Genomic DNA, 22,445 nt, shown 5'->3' on the forward strand with positions numbered 1-22,445 from the left:
AAGCACTGGGAGAGGCACCCCTCCTTGGCCTACCTGAGTGAGTGAGCATGGGCCTCAGGTCCCCAGACCTTTCGTGTTATCCCTTCCCTCTCATGCGACCATGAGGTGCATTGTGGGTGGCCAAAACAGGCCTAGGTCACTCATTAAACATTTATTAAGCACCTACTAGGTGCTGGAGGGATACAAAGGCAAAAAAGCCAGCCCCTGCCCTAGAGGAGCTCACCTTCTCCTTTCTTGGGGAGACAGGGAGCAAACAACTAAGTACGAACAAGCCACCATCATCATCACTAGATTGGGAAAGGCTTCTTAGACCTGGTGGGATTTTAGCTGGGCCCTGAAGGAGGCCAGGGAAGCCTGGAGGTAGAGATAGAAGCATTCCAGACATGGGGGACAGCAGATGAAAAGACCTGGTCTCCAGAGATGGAGTGCTGTTTTTGAGGAGAAGAAAGAAGGCCACCGTCACTGAACTGAAGCATTCTTGGGGGGCCCCCACAGGGCTTAGGAAGACTGAAAAGGACCCAATAGAAGTCATGACTCATCTGCTATCTGTGACCCCTTTGACAAGACTGAGGGAGCTGGAGAAGAGACCCCTTGGAGGGCTGGGAGAGATGGGGAAGAGCGGCTTTGACCCCACTCCCAGGGAAAGCATAGAGAACATTAGTGTAGCTAATCTTTCCATAGTGTTCCAAGTTTGGAACTTTGGGGAATGTTTACATACATCATGGCAACCCTGTGAAGTAGACATTGCAAGTTTATTTATCCTCATTTTATGGATGAAGGAACTGAAGTACAGAGAAGTTAAGTGATTTATCAAGATCACACAGCTCATAAGAGTCAGGATCATATGAACTCATGCCTGACTCCAAGGAAGATATTCTATCCACCACAGTAGCTGAGCGACCTAGAAGGACTCGTCACTGGTTCTAGCCAGTGGTAAAGAAAGGTTACCTTAGAGAAGGGAATCATGGCATTATCAGAATTAGAGGAACCTTGGAAATCATCTACCCCAGCAGTTCTCAAACTCTTTGGTCTTAGGTCCTCTTGACATTCTTAAAAATCATTGAGGATCCCCAAAGATCTTTTTTTGTGTGATCTCTCTCTCTCTCTCTCTCTCTCTCTCTCTTTCTCTCTCTCCCGATATCTCTCTATCAATATTTGCTGAATTTGAAATGAAAACTGATAATTAAAAAAATATCAATTCATTTGAAAGTAATAAACCCAATCCATGTTAACAAATAGTATTTTAATAAAATAAATGCATTTAAAAATAGTGAAAAGGATAACAATGTTTTACATATTTTTGCAAATGTCTTAATGTCTGACAGTTGGATTCTTCTGTCTGCTTCTGTATTCAATCTGTTGGTACATATTGTTTTGGTTGAACTATAGGAAGAAAATCTGATACCACATAGATGTGTGGTTTGAAAGAGGAAAGCATTTTAATAGTCAAATAATATCTAAGTATATTGGGAAATCAAGATGGCCAATGGATGGAATGCCAGGCTGGGAGTTGGGAGGACTCATGTTCCTGAGTTCAAATCTGGTCTCAGATACTTATTAGCTATGTGACCCTGGGCAAGTCACTTAAACTGTTTGTCTCCATTTCATGGAGAAGAAAATGGCCAAACGCACTGGTATCTTTGCCAAGAAAACCCCAAATAGATTCATAAAGAGTTGGAAATGACTGAAAAATGACCAAACAACAACTACAATTATTATAAAAATAAGTTTTGACTTCAAAGGAATCCCTTGAAAGGGTCATGAGAACCATGAGAAGAAACTTTGAAAACTACTGTCCTAACCCAATCTCTTCATTTTAGAGATGGAGAAACTGAGGTTTTAGGTGATTTCCCATGATCATACAAGTAGGGAAATACTATGATCTTGTATAAGGAACATCAAAAACACAAGCTCTTATGTTACTTAATTGTCTGATGTTGGACAAGTCATTTGACTTCCTTTTTACCTTAATTTTCTTAGAGAAAAATGAGGGCCATGGGATGGGCAAGAAATCCCAAATGGGGTTGAGAAGAGTAGACGTGACTGAGATGACTGAATAATAATAAGAAAACTAAATGGTCCTTTTTACCTTTAATGTTCTTTTTTTTCAAATAAAGGAGAGAGGAAAGGGATAAGCATTTATGAAGGACCAACTATGTGCCAGAAACTGTGCTAACAGCTTTACAACCACAATTCAAACCTAGATTTTTCAAATATATAATTCCAGAATTCTTTCTGCTAAACCAAACTGAAGCAAAGCAGTGAAGATGTTAGAGACTAAGTTGATGAGGAATTGTTAGCAAAGGCAATCCTCAATTTTCATAAACTAGTTTATTCAGAAACAGAAATACCAGTTAGATGGAACAGTGAATAGAGCACTAAGGAATCTTGTGCTCAAATCCAGATTCAGATTTGTACTCATTGTCTGACCTTGGGCAAATCACTTAAACTGTTTGCCTCAGTTTCCTCATTTGTAAAATGGGGATAATAATAATAGCATCTCCCTTCTAAGATTATTGTGAAGATCAAATGAGATAATATTTGTAAAGCACTTAGCACAGTGCCTGGCACATAGTAAATGACTAGCTATCATTATTATTACCTCATGGGGTTTCTGTAAGGATTAAATGAGAATATTTATAAAGCATTTAGCATAGTGCTTGGTATATATTAGGCACTATATAAAAGCTTTTTAAAGCTCTCCTCCCCTTCCCCAGTGACTCCTCCATTGTAGAATTTGCATATAGGAGACCACCCTTTTTTAACTTTTTGAACAGAATATAGAATGTAGATTTCTGACCCGGGATATCCACATGTGGTATATTGGAAGTTGAGGGACTTGGTTGTGATCTGGGGCTTCTAAAATTTAGGTGGGTCTCCTTCTGATTTTTTCCTTCCCATCTTTCTTTGGCAGGATGTCCATGAGGAGCCCCATCTCTCCCCAGCTGGCACTCGATGGCATTGGGACCATGGTGAACTGCACTGTCAAGGCAGAAGAAAAGAAAGAGATATGCCAGGAGGCTCCACCTGGCCAGCAGCAGGTGCCAGCCTCTGCTGCAGAACCCTTGACCGGAGACCCAGCCCGGGCCCCCCAGGATGGAGCTGACTCAAGTGGCCCACCCCAGGTGACTGTGATTACCCTTAGATTGTTCCAGCCTCAGTTTCCCTCTTCTTGTCTTTAGAGCTTCACACTCACACACTTGAGTGTGGAATCATAGGCTGGGGCAGGAGCACTCACCCACGTGGCTTCATTCTTCATTCAGGTGGAGGCGGCTTTCTTTAGAACTTGGATTCATCTCTACAAAGGGACAGTAGAGACCCAGCCCCATTATTTCACACATTAGAGGACTGAGGCTTGGCGGGCTGAGGTAAATTACTCCAGCTCACCTGGGAAGTTGTAAAACTAGGTCCTGAGAATGTAAAATCCAGTGTTCTTTGCATTATAACACACTGCCTCTCAGGCCACTCGCCTTCACTGTACAAAAGATAGTCAATAAAATGGGTATAATAACATTTATACTTTCTACTTCACAGGCTTCCTGTGGGGAAAAACTTGTAAATCTTAAGGTACTATATAAATGTGAATTGTTACTATTGCATTTTCCCCAAGCCCTTACCTTCTGTCTTAGCAGAATGAAATGGAATGAAATGAAATGATCTGCCCAGAGTCACACAGCTAGAAAGTGTCCGAGGTTAGGTTTGAACCCAGGTCCTGACTCCACGCTGGCACTGCGCTCCCCAGCCGCCCCATTATTATCGCTTTTTATGTTTGCCTCCCTAATAGGGACATGGCATTCATTCATTGAAAGCAGACTCACTGTGCCTGGCACCATAGGAAAACAGGAAATATAATCCACTTCTTAGCATGTGGCCACTATTTTGTGGTGCCCCAAGAATAAACCTAGAGGGATAGACGTCAGGCCACCTGAGCCAACCTCCACATTTAACGTAGGAGGACACCGAGAGCCAGAAAGCTCAAGAGACCCTCCCAAGTCAGACAGACCCAGAGCGGGGTCTGCTCTCAGCTCCTCGGATTCCAGAGCCAACGTTCCTTCCGCCGCCCCGTGCTTTCTCTTTCTTATGTTTCAGGCTGATTGAGAAACGGGAGAGGTATAGGGGATTATCTAAGAAGCTGCTGTGCAGTACCGAAAACTCCTTTTCCACGTGACTCTTGGAAATCAGTCTTATTACACATCCAAGAGTTAAATCACCATACGAGACAACAATACACTTCTTTTCTCCGTGAAATGAGGGGGTTGGACTAGAAGCTCTCTAAGGTTCCTTCCAGCTCTAAAATATTCTATGATTCTATTCAAAAGATGTCTCAAGGCTTATAATTAAAGAGCCGGATGAAGGGTACAGACAATAACCGCTATGAGAGATGGGAGGAGGGAGAGACCCTTAGAGGCTGGGGTGGTCAGAGAAAGCTTCGTGGAAGAAGGTAGGATTTGAGGAGGGATCTGAAGGCTGGGTTAGACCCCGATCATCATCAGGATGAAGGGGGGTTGTTTCTGAAGGGAGAACAGCGAGAGCTGACATAAGGCACATGGAAGGGGCTGAGGAATAGATTGGCTTGGCTGGATGGAAAGGGTTTTATATATGTGGTGGAGAGATCCTTTAGACCAGTGATTCCCAAAGTGGGTGCCAGCGCCCCCTGGTGGGTGCTGCAGCGATCCAAGGAGGCGGTGATGGCCACAGGTGCATTTATCTTTCCTATTAATTGCTATTAAAATTTAAAAAAATTAATTTCCAGGGGGCTAAGTAATATTTTTTTCTGGAAAGGGGGTGGTAGGCCAAAAAAGTTTGGGAACCACTGCTTTAGACTATAGACACAGCAATAATCTCAGCCCTGTGAGGGTAGGAGTACTAGATGGTTAGTGTGGAAACTTACCAATGTTAAGGTCTCCTAAATTTCTCAGGTGTTCTGGAGACAGGACCTGGGATTCAAATACTGCCTCTGATGCTTCATCATGCTCTGAGCTTGGATAAAATCACTTAATCTCTCTGGGCTTTATTTTCCTCCTTTTAAAAATGAACTGGGTGATGTTGGACTGGGTGGTCATTAAGGTCTTTTCCAGCTCTAGACCTCTTACTCTTTGTAAGAATAATAGGGTTATAGAAAGAAAAAATTTTTATAACATAACATAAGCTAGGAGCCACAGAGGACAGACCAACAGACCTGAAATCAGGAGCACCTGGATTCCAATCTGGCCTCAGATACTTCCTAGCTGTGCGACCCCGGACAAATTGTTTTCATCCCAATTTCCTAGCCTTTACTGATCTTAGGTTTTAGAAACAAAACTTAGTATTAGTTCTAAGGCAAAAGGTGAGAGTTTTATTAAAAAAGAAGAAAGAAAGAATTATAGGATTAGGGACATGTCATGCCTTCTTGATAAGCCAGAACCACTGACCAGGTCTTTGTGAGACTGTGTCCATTTTATCATCATTTCCTTTTGTTAAATACTATGAAAGCATACCTGAAAACTGAAAACCTTACTCTTTTCTCTGGCTGTATTTCTTTTGTCTTTTGTTTTACTGTCAATTACTTTAAGCAGAGCCCACCTGACTGACAGAGGAAACTGTTGGTCTCTCTCCCGGCAATTGCTTGTGACCTGAATAAAGTGTCTTTGACTTTAGCCAAAATGCAGTGGAGATTGTTTCTTCCTTGTTTGGGAGCTTGGAAAATCCCATGTAAGAAAGGCAGATGTAAGAGCTATTCCAGTTCATGTTATCTAAAGCTCAGCCTCCTTTCTTCCACTCCTCCCAAAAAACCTCTCTACTTTCTTCCCTCTGGGTGTGCCTTTGTATGTGTGTGTCTGTAAGACAGTTAACACCCTAGTGACAGTTTGGGATGGGTTGTGTTACAGGACTGTGGGTCCCCGAGGAGCGACGGACACCCAGAACCTAGGAGGTCGGGGTCTGAGCCAGCCACTGGGAGCCAAGAAAAGCTGGATTTCAACAGGAATTTGAAAGAAGGTAAGGTCCTCGTCAAGGTCAGAGGTGGGTTTCTCAGGGTTCCCAGAGATAGTGATGGGAGATATCGGCCAAGACTATTTCTCATCTATTCATATCTTTTCAGTTATGCCCACCATTGAGAAGCTTCTGTCCAGTGACTGGAGAGAGAGGCTTCTGGGAAGAAGCACTGTGGAAACCAAAGATGTTAAAGGTGAGAATCTCTGCTTCAGCAGAGAGGACTTGGTAGGCATAGAGATGGTTTTTATGGAAATCAAGCTGAGTGTCGGTGCCATCTTCTTGAGTTTGTTGGCCAGGGAAATGGAAGCAAAATAGTGGGAGGACCTAAATATTTTTGACCCAGCAATAGGAGGAATAATGAGACCTGGGGGAATGTCCAGAGTCATTCAGTCAAATGTTAAAGTGCCTATGATGTCCTAGGCACTGGGGAATACAAAGAAGGATAAAAAATAATTTCTTTTTTTTTTTTAAAAAGGAGCTCACACTCTTAATGGGGGAGACAATTTGCAAATAACTGTATGAACTATATACAGGATATATTAGAAATAACCCACAGAGGGAAGGCTCTAGAATACAGGAGGGTTGGGAAAGATTTTCTGTAGAAGGTGGAATTGGAGCTGGGACTTCATGGGGAAGTCACGAAGGTAGGAGGTAGAGCTGAGGAGTACTAGGATTCTAGGCTTAGCGGGAAGGGGGGAAATTACCAGTGAAATGCCTAGAACTGGGAGATAGAGTGTCTTTTTTGAGGTATAATAAGGAGGGCAGAGTACATGGTTGGCAGAGTACATTTATCACAGTATATAGCAGAAGACGTAAGGTATAAGAAGACTGGAAAGAAGGGTAGATTCTGAAGGGCTTTGAATGCCAAATAGATGATCTTATATTTGCTCTTAGAGGCAATAGGGAGCCACTGGAGTTTATTGTATGGTGGATGACAATCAAATTTGAACTTTAGAAAGATCACTTTGAGAGCTGATGGACGAGAATGAGGAGAGACTCGAGACAAGCAGGGCAATTGGCAGCCTATTGTAATGGCTCAGGCATGAAGTCATAAAGATAATGGTGGTCGTATCAGACGAGAGAAGGAGGCATATGCAAGAGACAAAAGATATTGATAGGCCTTGGCAATAGTTGGGTATTGATGGTGACAGTGAGGATTAGAGGGTGGCACTTAGTTTACTTGTCAAGGTGAATGGGAGGAAGGTGGTACTTTCTATAGTAATTGGGAAATTCAAGAGAGGGGAAGATTTGAGGGAAAAGATAACCGAGTTCAGTTTTTTTTTTTTTTTTAAATTTTAAATCCTTAACTTCTGTGTATTGACTTATAGGTGGAAGAGTGGTAAGGGTAGGCAATGGGGGTCAAGTGACTTGCCCAGGGTCACACAGCTGGGAAGTGTCTGAGGCCGGATTTGAACCTAGGACCTCCTGTCTCTAGGCCTGGCTCTCAATCCACTGAGCTACTCAGCTGCCCCTCCGAGTTCAGTTTTGAACAGGTTAAGTTTAAGATGTCTACAAAAATTCAGGTCAAGATATACAATAGGCAGTTGGAGATGTGAGGCTGACTATTAGCAGATGCAATATGACTAATATGGACATTTGTTTTGCATGGTTTCACATGTATAATTGATGATATTGCTTGCCTTTTTAGTAGATGGGGCCAGGAAAGAACTCGGAGTTCAAAGTTTAAGAGGAAAAGAATGTCAATTGTAATTAAATAATAAATTAAAAAATGTATACACAGAAAGAATGTTAGCAAAGAGGTCAGGATTAGAAAGGTGGATCTGAGCGTCATTAGCAGAGAGGTGCAAAGTGAATCCATGGGAGCTGATGAATCTATCAAAGGAAATAATATAGAGGGGGATGCATATACGGCTAGCTGGCTCAGTGGATTGAGAACTGGGACTAGAAAAGGGAGATCCAGGGTTCAAATCTAGCCTAAGACACTTTTTAGCTGTGTGACCCTGGGTAAGTCACTTAACCCTCATGGCTTAGGCCTTACCACCTTGGAACCAACACTCAGTATTGATTCTAAGACAGAAAGTAAAAGCTTAAAAAATAAATAAAAAAATAAGGGAGGGGGGACAGATGGTTGGCAAGGTGGATAGAGCACTAGATTTGGGAGGCAAATCTGGTTTCGGATACTTCCTAGCTGCGCGCCCTCAGACAAATCACTTAACTATTGGCCTAGACCTTGCAAGTCCTTCTGTCTTACACAAGACAGAAAGTAAGGATTTAAAAAAAAAAAAAGAAGAAAAGTACATAGAAGGAGAAGAGAAGAAGGCCCAGGGCAGAGCGCTGTGGGAACACCGATGGCCAGCAGTCACGACTTGGATGAAGATCTAGTCAAGGAGACCCGAGGAATGGCCAAATAGCTGGGAGGAGAATCGGGAGAGAGCAGTGTTCCAAAAACTTAAGAGAAAAGAAGTTTCAAAAAAAAAAAAAAAAGAATGATGTAGAGCATTAAAGGCTGCATAAAGGTCAAAAAATATGAAGACTGAGTAAAAGTCATTATACTGAGGGATTAAGAAATAATCACTGGTAACTTGGGAGGGAGCAATTTCAGTAGAATGAAGAGGATGGAAGCCAGACTGGAGAGAGTAAGGGAGAGAGCGAGAGCAAAGGAAGTGAAGGTATTTGTTGTTGGGGGGCTTTTGTTGAGGGCTTTCTCAAGGAGTTTAGCTACAAAAGGGAGGATAGATATGCAACAATAGTTAGTGGGGATGGGGCAGCGAGGTAGCACAATAGATAGAGTACCAGGCATCTAGTGGGGAGGATGTGGGTTCAAGTCTGCCCTCAGACACTTCCTAGCTGTATGACCCTGGGCCAGTCACTTAATCCCCATTGCCTAGCCCTTACCTCTCTTCTTCTGCCTTGGAACCAATACACAATATTGCTTCTAAGACAGAAGGTAAGAGTTTAAAACCAACCACAAAAACAATTGCATTATTTATACTAGTCTTCTCACCAATTACAACCCCTTTGGATACAGATGGGCTTAAATCTTTTGAGTTATCTTGCTCTCATGGGGATAAGGCCTGGCAGAGGATTTGCTTGGAGTGTGCTACAGGGAAAGGAGCAATGGATTCTGAGTTTGGAGACCCGAGTTCAAATTCTGAGAACTAACACTCATTACCTTGTATCTTGAACAAGCCATGCAACCTCTATGGGCCACAGTTTCCTCATCTGTAAAACGAGGAGTTGGATTATATGATCTCTATATGGTTCCTTTCAACTGTGGATCTAGGATCCCATTGACTTGTCTTTTGTTTGTTTTTTAATCCTTACCTTCTGTGTCCAGAAGAGTGATAAGGACTAGGCAATGGGGATTAAGTGACTTGCCCAGGGCCACATAGCTAAGAAGTGTCTGAGGCCATATTTGAACCCAGAACTTCCTCTCTTTAGGCCTGGCTCCCTATCCATTGAGCTGCCCTTGTCTCTTGTGTTCTTTATTCCTTTGCCCAGTTCCTGGCACATAGTATGTGCTCAATAACTATTTATTGACCTACTAAAGTAATTCTTTTAACAGATGGGCACAGAACTGTGGAGTCCAAAAAACTGAGTTCTAATGCATCCTTAGTCACTGATTTGCTATGTGATTGCCTCTTCTTTGATTCGGTTTAGTCAACACTTATTAAGTAGTTACCATTTGCAAAGAACTTTGCTATGGACTCAGGATACAAGGTTAGATATAACTTAAGATCCTGGATTTGAAGATGGACTGGACCTTCAAGGTCATCTGGGCTATCCCATTTATTTTACAGATGAAGAAATTAAGGTTTCGAGAAATTAAGTGACTTGTCCAAAGTCACATAAATAATAAGTAGAAGACTTATATGATTTGTTCAAAGTCATATAAATAATAAGAAGAATTGGAGCAAATTCAGCACTCTTCCACCAATTTCTTAAACTCTTGTTTTCAAGGACCTTAACCCTAAAAGGAGGAAAGACAAGAAAACAGTTGGTATATTGTAAGGGAAAGAGAACTAGAGGACGAGGTAAAACAGTGTGCTGCTCATCTTTTTAAATGACTGGGGCTATTGGGCAGTGAAGCTGGGGGGCCTATTTGCCCTGCCTTCCCTGTGGTATTATATTCCATCATAGCTCTCTGATTGCATGTCTTGGGAATGGACCCAAAGAGGCTGAACATGTAGGTCTGGGATGCTGTATTAGGCAAGAGATCCCAAGTACCGAAGGGTTTGCTTTGAAAAGGAGCACAGATCCAAGTCTGGCTTACCATCTGTTTGACTGATGAGGGGTATCTATTGTTTGAGCAGGGACCCAAGAAAGCCTGGCAGAAAAGGAACTTCAACTCCTGGTTATGATCCATCAACTGTCCACTCTGCGGGACCAGCTCCTGACAGCCCACTCGGAGCAGAAGAATATGGCGGCCATGCTGTTTGAGAAGCAGCAGCAACAGATGGAACTAGCCAGGCAGCAGCAAGAGCAGGTAAGACTTATCTCTCCCTCGTCTCTTTGAGGTGTGGGAATTTAGTCTTTGCTAGGTGGGGTGTATTCAGGGGAAGGGATAGAAGCTTGAGGATAAGACCCAGACAACCCAAACCATGAAGGACTTTGCTTAGAGAATGGGGAAAAGTAATTTTAGTATTCTAGATTTCATGTATTGACTTGACTTGTGGGGCAATCATTTGGAGGGAGGTATGTGTGTATGTCAGGGAGGGGATATCCACTCTTTAAGCATATTTTCAAGAACCAGGAATTTCCAGTTAGACCAAGATGAACGCAAATGGATAATGCACAGTAAAATCAAGGGGATAGGTAGGGAGATAGTAAGAGATCTCTTGGTTGGCCCTGAGTTTAAGTTACTACATGACTATACATTGCTGATTTTAGAGAAAAGGAGAGACACTAGAGGTGGGAAGTTGGGCACATAAAAACCTGCTTTTGGAGAGAGACAGACAGATAGTCAGACAAGACAAAAGAAGAGAAGAAAGTAGTGCTTTTGACTTTGATTCATTGAAAAATTCCAGAGCATATTATTAAAAAGATGGTTATTGAATTATCTAGAAGAGGAAATTCTGATCATAGAAAACTTTTTGAAATCAGGCCATGCCAGACCATTTTCATGTTCATACTTGATAGATTTTCTAGTTAAATCAGGCATTGTCATAGATTTAGTTTACCTAAATTTTATTTTTAAATTATATTTAATTTTCTACAATCATCAAAAATCTATCCTTTCTCCCTCCCACCCCAACATACACCCATATGTATGTCTCATTTATCATCAAGTCCTTCGTTTCTATTTCAAGAGTTGGGTCTCATGTCTCATTACTAAGTCATCTAGAATCATGATCAGAATTCCTAAGTCTTTCAAAATTCTTTGTATTTGCAATTTTGCTATAATTGTATAAATTCTTTTCCTGATTCTGCTTACTTCATTCTACATTAGTGTTCCTGGGTTTCTCTAAAATCATTTCTCTTTTTCATTTTTTTATAACATTGTAGTATCCCATCCCATCTATATACCATAACTTGTTTAGCCATTCCCCAAATGAGAGGCCCCATCAGATTTCATTTCTTTGCCACTTCAAAAAGAGCTATAAATATTTTTGTACATCTTTTAGTTAAAGTTTGTTTTGCTCAGGACTAAATTCTCTCTTATTCTATCTTTTTTCCGTCTAATTCCTCCTCCCTTTCTCTTTTCCTTCCTATTTCCTTGTTGAGTGAATTATAATTCTGTACTCAACGAGAGAGAGAGAGAGAGAGAGAGAGAGAGAGAGAGAGAGAGAGAGAGAGAGAGAGAAATGTTTTCTATTGTGACCAGTTTAGATGAAAGTTAGATTGAAGTGACAAGTCTCTCTGGTCCTCGTTTGTATAAAGGCACAGATTATGTGGGATAATTTCCCCATTCCTCCTTTTTTCTTTCCTACCTCAATGCATTCCTCTTTTCTTTTTTCATTCTTCTAAGATTATCAAGGCCTAATAGAACTAATCTAAGGTCTTCTATCTAATTAGACACCCTATGACCCTTGATGATGATTGAGGTCAGAGGGGACACATATATTATCTCTACACATTTCAATTTAAGTGGTTTATCCTTTTTTTTTGTCCCATTCTTTCTGTTTACTTTTTTTAATGTTTGTCTTTTCTCCTGTGATTGAACTAATGAATTTCTTTATAACTGGTCTTTTCAACAGGAATGCATAGAGGTTCTACATTTCATTAAAAATCCCGCCCCCCCCCCCCCAGCATTAAACTCATATTTGCTGAGTCAGTAAGATATCCTTGGCTATAAATCTTTTGCCTCCTAAAATATCATATTCCAAGCTCTCTGCTCTTTAATGGTGCTGGCTGCTAACTCATATATGATCCTGACTATAGCTCCTCAGTTCTTGAATTCTTTTTGTTCTAGCTATTTGCTGCCTTTTTTCTTTGTTCTTAAAACTCAATTTTGGCTATAATATTCATTTTGGGACTTATTTTTAGAGGTAACCAATGGATTTTTTTACTTTACATTTCCTCTTCTAAGAGATTTTGATAGTTGTTTGTTTTTAAATTTTTCTTAATTATGTCTAAGTTCTTTTTTTGTTCATAGTTTTTAAGTAGTTTGAGATTTTTTTCTTCTCAATCTATTTTCTTTGTTGCTTGTTTTTGTTATGAGATATCTTACATTTGCTCCCATTTTTTAAAAAAAGTCTTTTGACTTTCATTGTTCTCTCATGGAGTCTTGTGTTCTATTTTAGCCATTCCTAATTTTAGAGATTTTATTGCTTAGGCAAGATTTTGTACTCTTGTGCCAAGCTATTAATTGCCTTTCTGTTTTTTTTATCTTCTATAGCTCTTAATTCTTTTTCAGCTCTTTCTTCTAGTGCTTTCAGTTCAGTGGCAAAAGCATTTTAAAACTATTTCAAATTATTGCTTCATATCTTCTTAGTTGGATCTTTGTCCAAGTTGTGTTTTTCTTTTGAGTCTGCTTATAGATGTTTTGGAATCATTCTCTTCTTCTGGGTTTTGTTTTTCATATCCCTGTCACCATAATGGCTTTGTATGTGTGCTTTTTATTTTTATTTTTTTGATTGCTCATTCTTCTAGTATGCTTCTTGTTATTAGGGCCCAGCTCTGTGCTGTTCTGGAGGAAAAGTCTGGACTGGTTCTGTTTCTAGTTTCTTGATCAAGAGTGTTGTGTTATTCTAGGATTTCAAGCTGGAGACCTGTAAGCTTTCAACTCTCCAAAAGTAGTCTCATCTAGGGAAAAGTCTTAATTTTTGTTCCTTTGGTCTAAGCTCTCTCTCTATAAGTTTCTGACCTGGGCTTCAGTTTGAGGAACTATTAAATGTTGCTGGACTCAACCACCATCAGCCTACTGGGAAACTGCTGGTTCTGAGTTATAAAGTTTCAGGATATCTTTTCGTTAGGGATTTACCCTGGGTATTCCTTTGAGGGTTTCTTTGAGGACTGAGACTAGAAGCTGAACTGAGATCCAGCTCTTTTTGGTTTGGAACATGGTCCTCTTTCAGTATACTTCCCGGGCCTGCAACTGATCCTAACCTTAGCCTGGAAAGTCATACTTGGTGGCAGTTCCCCTTTTTGGTCTGCCCTGGATCTGTGATCCAGAATTGTGTAGTAGACAGCAAAGAATCTTGGCACTTTTTCCCATACCTTACATGAATTCGGTCCCAGTATGGGCCAGGGACTTCCTCTTGCTCTGGTTCACAACCTCTCCTTGGGCACTAGGTGGTCCTCTCCTGTCAGAACTTGTCCCCCATATCCATAGACCTACACTGGCCTAGGGACTAGTAAAATAGTCTAGAGGTTGGTAGACTAGCTGAAGGGCTGATGGAATAGCCCTGGAATTGATGGAGTAGCCCCAGCTGTGGATCAGGGTTTGTGCATTTATTGAGGAATCTGGGGCTTATCACCTTCCTTTCCAGGGAATTTCCCAGAATAGCCCACTCCTGGGCATTATGGGGTGTTACAAGGAGAAAATATTGGAAAATGTGCTTTGAGAAGGTGGGTAGTCGTGTGGTTTGGGGTCTTGACACCTCAGAGGTGATCTTGAGGATAGCAGAAAGGGAATAAGGAGCCTGTACAGGTTTGGGGGATTCCCCTGGACTGCCAGAGCCCTTAGTGCACATGTCCCAGGTTTCCCCCCATTGTCCCACTTGCCATCATTTATCAATGTAGGAGAGGTCTTGCTACTCTTCTGGAATGCCTTCATCAAAGACGTAGGAACATTGGGAGAATATAGTACAGTAGACAACCACTATAGGCAATTAATAATGCCCAACAGTTCAGAACTAAGGTAAATACAGGACAATACAAGTGATTAATAATACAGAACAGCACAAAGCTGATGTACAGAACAGAAAAGTACAGAACCGGTACAGCTAATTAATAATAAAGAATGGTTAACTGATTAATAATACAGATTTTGCAATTTATGCTTGACTAATGCTGAAGCTAGTGAGAAATACAGGATTTAAGAACATGAGGGTCCCACTTCTATCACTGCCCATTGCCCATCACAATGGAGTCAAGAAGTCAGTCCTGAGTTCAAATCTGGCCTCAGCTACTTATTAGTTGTATGACCTTGGGCAAGTCACTTAAACCTGTTTGCCTCAGTTTTCTCATCTGTAAAATGAACTGGAGAAGGAAATGGCAGGTCATTCCAGTATCTTTACCCAGAAAACCCCCAATGGGGTCAGAAAGAGTCAGATATAATTGAACAATAACACTTTGCTTCTTTCTGCTACTCTTGATTCCTTACCTAGATTTTAATAAATTATTTTTTTATATAATTATTATATTTATATAATTTAATAAATTATATCTCTCATTCTTTTCTTGTGGAAAATATGGCAAGAAGTGGGCTAGTTGATCGTATAGATTCAGAATTTATTGAATAGTAGGATCAAAAAGAATACTCTCTAACAGTTTGGCCTCATGTTGGCCTGAGGTTGCTAGTGAAGGACTTCAGGAGTCCTTGTGCCATTTTAATATTTTTATCATTGCTTTGGATAAAGCCATAGATGGCACACATATCCAATTTGGATGGGATATATTGCTGAGAAGGATAGCTAACACACTGGATGACCAGGTCAGGAGACAAAAAGATTAGACAAGCTAGAATATTGGACTGAATCTAATAAGAAGACATTTAATTGGGTTATACTTGGGTTCAAAAAAAACATTTTCACAGGCACAAGATAGGGAATACGTGGCTAGGTGGCAATGGGGAGGTTAGTGAATGATGGGCTCAACGTGAGTCAGCTAGGTCAAGTGCCAGCCAAAGAAAGTTAATGCAATCTTGGGCAGCCATAAAAAAGGTGTCGTGTCCCAAACTAGGGCATTAATAGTCCTGCTGTATCCTGCTCTGGTCTGACCCCATCTACAATACTATGTCCAGTTTTTGCTGCCACATTTTCAGCTGGCCATTGAAGACTGGCCAAAGCAGGAACATCAAATTGGTCAAGGGACCAGAAATCATTGCTCTGTGAGACTCAGAGATGTTCATTTACCCCTGAGAAGAGATCACTTGAAGGTGGTGGGAATATGATAGTTGCCTTCAAGTATCTGAAGGGCTGCTGTGTAGTAAAGAGTTTAGACTTAGTCTGCTCATCCCCAGAGAGCAGAACCAGATAAATAAAGTGAACAGAAGTGGCAAAAAAAGAAGATTTAGCCTTGGTAGAAGAAAAAAAAATCTCCCTAACCATTAAAAGCTATCTAAAATTGGAATGGGCTGCTTGGGAAAGTAGTGTGTTTCCCCATTTAGCGATCTGGTACATTGCTTAGTTGATTTTTGTTCAGGAGCTGGTAGGAGTAGGGGACCTCTGAGGGCCCTTCCAGGTCTGAGATTCTCTGAGATTCTGTGACCACTTCCAAGCCAACATGTTCCACTTTTTTCATTGCTTCCTCTTTTTCATTTTTCTGGGTGACTCTATCCTTTCAAGGAGAGAGTCAATCCCGAAATTTCGACGACTGCCTCTATTTGCCTCCCTTTTGAAGAGGTTCTACGTGGGATGAGGTTGGCTTGCAGGTTCTGTGGTTTTGCCCCAGCATCAAGGATAGGGCCGGGGTTCAGGGTGGCCATTCTGAAGGGCTGGGACATTCCCACTGGAGAGAGATGTTGGCATGCGAGAGTTAATCGGGCACGGCCCTCTCTTTCCTCCCCACCCCTTCCTGTGACCAGATAGCAAAGCAGCAGCAGCAGCTCATCCAGCAACAGCACAAGATTAACCTCCTACAGCAGCAGATACAGGTAAAGAGAACCAGAGTTGTCAGAGGAGGGGTGGGTTGGGAGTAAGGGAGGCATGGCAGCATGGAATCATGGCCAGCGTCAGGAAGACCAAGGTTCAAACGCTGCCTCTTAAAGGGGCAGCTGGGTGGCACAAGGCTTAGAGCACCAAACTTGGAGTTGGGAGGTACCTGGGTTCAATTTTGGTCTCAGATACTTCTTTTTTTTTTTTTAATTTATCTTTATTCTATTGATTAATTATGAAAATTTTCTCATGGTTACGTGATTCATGTTCTTTCCTTCCCCTTCTCCCACCCCTCTCCCATAGCCAATGTGCAATTCCTTTGGGTTTTACATGTGTTATTGATCAAGACCTATTTCCATATTATTGATATTTACACTAGGGTGATTCAGATACTTCTTAACTTTTGGTCCTGGGCAAGTCACTTACCCCCCATTGACTAGCCCTTACTACTCTTCAGCCTTGGAACAATACACAATATTGATTCTAGGATAGAAGGTAAGGGTTAAAAAATAAAATTCTGCCTCTTACCATAAGGGGGTGATCATGAACAAGGCACACCCTTTCAAGACCTCAGTTTCTTCTTCTGTAAAATGAAAGGATTGTCTTCCAAGGTCTGTAAGATCCCTTCCAGCTCTAAGTCTAAGATCCTCTACATTCATTGTCTATCTCTAGAGACTCTTCCACAGCAAGCTGCTCTGTTAGCCATCTCTCTTCTCCACCTCACTGGGTGGAGAGGAAGCTTCTGAGAGAACCTCTCTCTTAGGGAATGGAACTGGAACAAAGAAGGTGAAATAAGTGAAGTTGGGGTGGTCTGCAGTCAGGATAATAATCAGGGTTGCTAGTGTCCCTGTGTAGTATAATGGAAAGATTAGGTTTGTCCTAAAAACAAATCAAAAAACCTCAGGCCAAATCCCAATTCTGCTCTATAGAAGTCATGTAACCTTTTTGCAAATCACCTAAACTTTTGGACAGGACTTCCTCATCTATGTAACGAGGTGATTGGATTAGGTGATTTCTAAAGTGCCTTTTAGTTCTTAATAATCTCAGATTCGCTTCATCTTCCCTCATTTTCTTCTTTTTCTCTTTCCCTGAGGAGAGGCTTAGAGTAAATGCTTCCCTAAGGCAAGTTGGTACAGTGGGAAAAGCAATGGATTTAGGAGTCAGAGTTTCCCACTTTTGCCAATTCTTGTCTGTTTGACCTTGGAGAAGTAATTTCATCTCTCTAAGCCTCCAGTGGCTTCATCTGTAAAATGGGGGTGGACCAAACGGGGTCTAAGCTTCCTTCTGTCTCTAAATATATGGTCTATAATTTGAATTCCCTAATAAGAGTTAGGTATTCATAGAACTCTAGATATGGAGAAAGTAGCCGTTCCCTTGACCAACTAGAAGTAAAAGCATCACACGCTTTGTCCTCACACCATAGGTAGAGAAGCTTCTTACATGTGTCCTGGAATTGTCACATCTAGGAAACTCACATGGGGGGGTCTCTTTCCCTTCAGCAGGTCAACATGCCTTATGTCATGATCCCTGCGTTCCCTCCCAGCCACCAGCCCATGCCTGTCACCCCTGACTCCCAGCTGGCACTACCTATTCAGCCCATTCCTTGTAAACCAGGTAAGTGAGGGATTCTAACAGGAAGGTTGGGAGTCTCAGAACCAGCCCCGATTCTCTGATCTCTGGAGGGAACACTGGAAATCTGGAGATGTTGGTTCTATTCCTGGAACTACCATGGACTTATGCAGCACTGAACATTCCTTAGCTTCCTGGGTTCTCAGTTTTTTCATCTGTCCAATAAGCAGGAGAAGCATTTCCCTGTGTATTTATTTCACAGTGGGATGGAGCGAACCAAATGAAATCATTCATTCATCCAATGAATATTACTGAGTACCTGCCATGTGATCACTGTCCTAAAGGAGTTGATGGTCTATAATAATATCTACCCAATTTCAATTTAGGTCAGACATTATCCCCATTTTACAAATGAATAAGCAGAGACTGAGACAGGAAGTGACTTGCCCAGGGCTGCATAACCGATGAATAGAAGATCTGGGATTAACATCCCCACTTCTTCTGACTCCAACACTAGTGCCCTTTTGGAAAATGCTGCAGAAAATATATAGGAAGGGTAGCTAGGATAGAGTATCCCGCCTAGAGTTGGGAGAACCTCAGATACTTCCTAGCTGTGTGACTTTGGGCAAGTCACTTAACCTCAGTTTCCTAGCCCTTGCAACTCTTCTGTCTTAGAACTGATATTAAGACAGAAAGTAAGGGTTTTTAAGGAAGGGAGGGAGAGAGGGAAGGAGGAAAGAAGGGAGGAAAAGAGGGATGAAGGAAAAGGAGAGGTGGAAGGAAGGAAGGGAGGGAGGAAGGAAAAGGAGAGGTGGAAGGAAGGAAAAAAGGAGAGAAGGAAGAGGAAAGATGGAAGGAAAGAAAGGGAGGGAGGGAAGGAAAGAAGAAGGAAGAGTGGAAGTGAGGGAGGGAAGAAGGAGAAGGAGAAGTGGAAGGAAGAGATGAAGGAAAGGAAGGAGGAAGGAAAAGAGATGGAAGGAAGGAAGAGGAGAGATAGAAGGAAGGGAAGAAAGAAAAGGAAGGAAGGAAGGAGGGAAGGTAAGGAGAAAGGAAGGGGAAAGAAAACATATAGGAAAGAGTTGGATAAGAAGATTAAGAAGCAGCATAACATAGTGGAAAGAATGTCAGCTCTGTAGTTAAAGGACTTCAGTTCAAATCCTACCTCTGGCACTTCTCTATATGACTATGAGTGAATCATTTAACTTCCCCTAGAGCTCAGATCCATCAGTAAAATGAGGTCCCTTCTATCTTTGGACCTATGGTCTGTTGTCATCATTTGGTTTACATATATAAGGAGCTATTTCTCCCCTGGCTTCTGGGGCCATTAGGGACAACATGAGGATTTGATCCAGTCTGAAATTCTGTCTCTATCTCCAAGCATATCATTTCCTCCTTCTTTCTTGGTTTTAGCTGCTCCACGAGTCATGCCAATCCCTACAACTGCCCCCTGAAGGTCTCTACAGGAATAATACATAAACTTGGTTCCCCAGATCTGCCTTATCCCCTGCCTGCCCCACCTATTATTTTATATTTACATATATATCCCCATCATGGAGATAAAGGAGGAAAGGGAAAGGGAGACAGAGAGAGGGTGGAGAGGAGCTCCTGGTGGAAGGAGAGTGATTTGAGTTCCTGATGGCTCACTGGCTAGTTTCCTTTCAGCCTTGATTGTGGGTCAGCTGGTCAGTGACTGAGGGGAAGCCTTTGCCTCGCCGCCCATGCCTGGCACTTGGGAATGACCTACGGGGAAGGATAGGCTCTGCTTTTTTTTGTTTTAAAAGAAAATTGTTTTGTTATAAAGCTGGCATTGAAATACAACCAGTCAAACCTGCATAGCAACTTTTTACATTGAAATGAATTCATCTCGTCGGAATAAAGCATGGTGGAATGTTTGCCTCCCCTCACTCATAACATCGGGATTCTTTGTCCAGTCATTCCCATTTACTGGACTTCCTGGGGCAGGGAGTGAATGTGTACTACTACCTGTTCTTTTCATTTAGTGCTATTTCATACAACTCTTTCTAGATCTTTGGGTATCCCTCATTCTTGTTGGCCTTAATTGTATTATTCCATTACGTGAAAGTACCACAATTTCTTGAATCAAAGCTCCATTGTTGGACATTTAGGTTGCTTTCAGAGCTTTTGATATTTTGCAATTATGTATATTGCGACTATAAAAATATTTGTAAAGAGCTCTTTAAAAAAAAAAAAACCTTTACCTTCTGCTTTAGAATCAGTACTGTGTATTGATTCCAAGACAGAAGAGCATTAAGGGCTAGACAGTGGGGGTTAAGTGACTTGCCCAGGGTCACACAGCTAGGAAGTATCTGAGGCCATGATTTATCCCAGGACCTCCCATCTCCATACTTGGTGCTCTATCCATTGAGCCACCTACTTGGCCCCCAGACTTTTCAATTTTTAATAAGTTGGGTGTGGTGGCTCGTGCCTATAAGCCTCACCACTGAGCAGCCTTAGGCTGATGGATCATTGAGTTTTGCAGGGGGTCCAGAGCCCGATCTGAGGTTCTTGTGAGTCAGCATGGTGGAAGAGCCATGGCAGCAGAGACTACGAAGCCAATGAAGAAAGGGCAAACCAGCCAGCAGTGGGAGATAGCCCAGGAATGGCTGCCCTCCTTCCAGCCTGGGCAGGACTGGGAGACCTAGTCTCAAAATAAACAAACAAGTACACCTATTTTTTTTTTTCTTTTGGAGGCAAAAAAGGTTAATTGACTTGCTCAGGATCACACAGCTACTAAGTGGCTGAGGCTGAATTTGAACTCATATCTTCCTAACTCTTAAACCCAGAATTCTATCCAGTGTGCCATCTAGCTGCTTTTACCCAAAAAAAAAAAAAATTTTTAAGAGTTATAAAAGAGGGCAGCTAGGTGGCTCAGTGGATAGAAAGCCAGGCCTGGAAGAAGGTCCTGAGTTCAACTGTGGTCTCAGACATTTCTTACCTGTGTGACCCTAGACAAGTCACTTCACCTAAATTGGCTAACCCTTATTGTTCTTCTGCCTTGGAACTGATACTTAGAATTGATTCTAAGATAGAAGGTAAGGGTTTAAAAAAAAAAGAGCTATGAAAGCACCAGCTGTTATTATAGTACTCCTACATATAGCACCCACCCATGAAATATCCCCCCTCCAAGAAAAGAAATAGATTTTTACATGGAGGTTCTCTTGGCAAAGGTGACCAATTATGATATAAGTAACATAATCACCAAGTACTGGGAGTTCACCCCATAAAGGTGAACCTAGCTGGATTAGTCAAAGAAGGATTTCTGGAAGAGGCATGCTTTAAGCTGTTTTAAATGACTATTATAAATTAATATAAAATTAATTATATTTCTATATAATGCATAATTATAAAATTAAATTATAAATTAAGGTTACAATATACAACATAAATACATTTATATTGAATCAATATAATAAAAATATAGAATATTATGTTATATAATGATATATGATATAGTAATATAATTCTATAATAAAAAATTGTTTTACATAAAAGGGACACAGGTTTGCTTGTTGGGATGATTCCACAAGTTTTTCTAGATTCCTAAGTAAAAGAGGGCCCTTAAGCCCCTATTAAATAAACTAATTAATAAATTATTAATAAATCTTTCTTAAAAGTGCAGCACTTATCCTGTCACTCCATGACTCAAAAGTTGACAGTGTCGACTTGTAAAAAATAAATTTTATTTTATTTATTAATTTAATTCATTTATTTATAAAATAAAACCCAAACTCTTTAACTGGATCATTCAATTTAAGGCCCAGAGCTCTTTGCCTCATCCTACCCACCTAGAAACAGAAGTGTTTTGATAAAATATCATCTCTCCAACTCCCTTGTTTTGTAGGGGAAGAAACTGAGGCCAAGGGTGGTAAAGTGACTTTTTTAATTTTAAGGGTGGAAAGTCAGGATTTGAACTCAGATTCTCTGACTCCAGATACCCTGCTTTTTCTACTCAAAACTATCTTTGCCTTTCCTTTACCCCTCTGAATGTATTCCTGCCCTTTTGCTCATGTTGAAGGAAATGTTGGCTGACCCTCATGTCCTACTGTGAGAACTCTATGCATCCTTCAAGGCCCAGCCTAGATGATCCTGTTGTCTTTGCAGCCATCTCAGATCTTCTCAAGCAGCAGTCACAGCCCTGGGATTGAGGACCAGAAGGGACCTTAGAGTTGTCTTTTGTAATTTCAATCCTGGCTGTTCAACCGCTCTGAGTTTTCATCTCTTTTTGGCACCCGCTGTTTGCTGCTTTGTGTTATTGTTTAGGTCTTGTCTGTCTCTCCAAGTAGACTGTAAGCTCCTTGAGGGCAGGGACTGGGTCTTATTTTCTCTTTGTATCCCTTTCGATGCCGTGTACACTCAAAAAGTGTTTGTTGTAATGAATGAATGAATGTATCAGCTCTGATGAGGCTTAGATGTTTCGAACGTTGCCTAGAGCTCTTGGGTGTTTGTCGTGACTGTGTGTGTGTGTGTGTGTGTGTCCTGGTCCTGATCCTGATCAGGGGCCCTGGTCGGTCAGTGGGTAGCCCTGGCTTACTTCTCAGCCCCTGGGTGGGAGAACTGCTCAAGGCCAACTGGAGACAAGAGCCCGGACCCTCCGTCTGTCCATCTGTGTTGGCCACTGATAGTCCTCGTCAAGCAGGGTCTCTGCTGTTCTATGCTCATCCA

The 22,445-nt window shown here is 41.5% G+C and overlaps 1 protein-coding gene across 2 annotated transcripts in view; it reads left to right on the plus strand.

The window, feature by feature from the left end:
* SOX13 (SRY-box transcription factor 13) overlaps positions 1-22,445 on the plus strand; it is a 78,006-nt gene that overhangs the window by 49,561 nt on the left and 6,000 nt on the right. Inside the window, exons 2-7 of one of the 2 annotated variants that reach the window (XM_044675762.1) lie at positions 2,915-3,125; positions 5,868-5,976; positions 6,080-6,166; positions 10,248-10,420; positions 16,124-16,192; positions 17,693-17,807. In XM_044675762.1, the coding sequence (XP_044531697.1) occupies positions 2,916-3,125; positions 5,868-5,976; positions 6,080-6,166; positions 10,248-10,420; positions 16,124-16,192; positions 17,693-17,807 (763 nt within the window). In that variant the 5' untranslated portion in view covers position 2,915. The remainder of the gene's footprint in view (positions 1-2,914; positions 3,126-5,867; positions 5,977-6,079; positions 6,167-10,247; positions 10,421-16,123; positions 16,193-17,692; positions 17,808-22,445) is intronic. The other variant, XM_044675763.1, reaches the window with a different exon arrangement.

This window comes from Gracilinanus agilis, chromosome 4 (assembly GCF_016433145.1).
Source record: "Gracilinanus agilis isolate LMUSP501 chromosome 4, AgileGrace, whole genome shotgun sequence".
NCBI classification, from domain to species: domain Eukaryota; kingdom Metazoa; phylum Chordata; class Mammalia; order Didelphimorphia; family Didelphidae; genus Gracilinanus; species Gracilinanus agilis.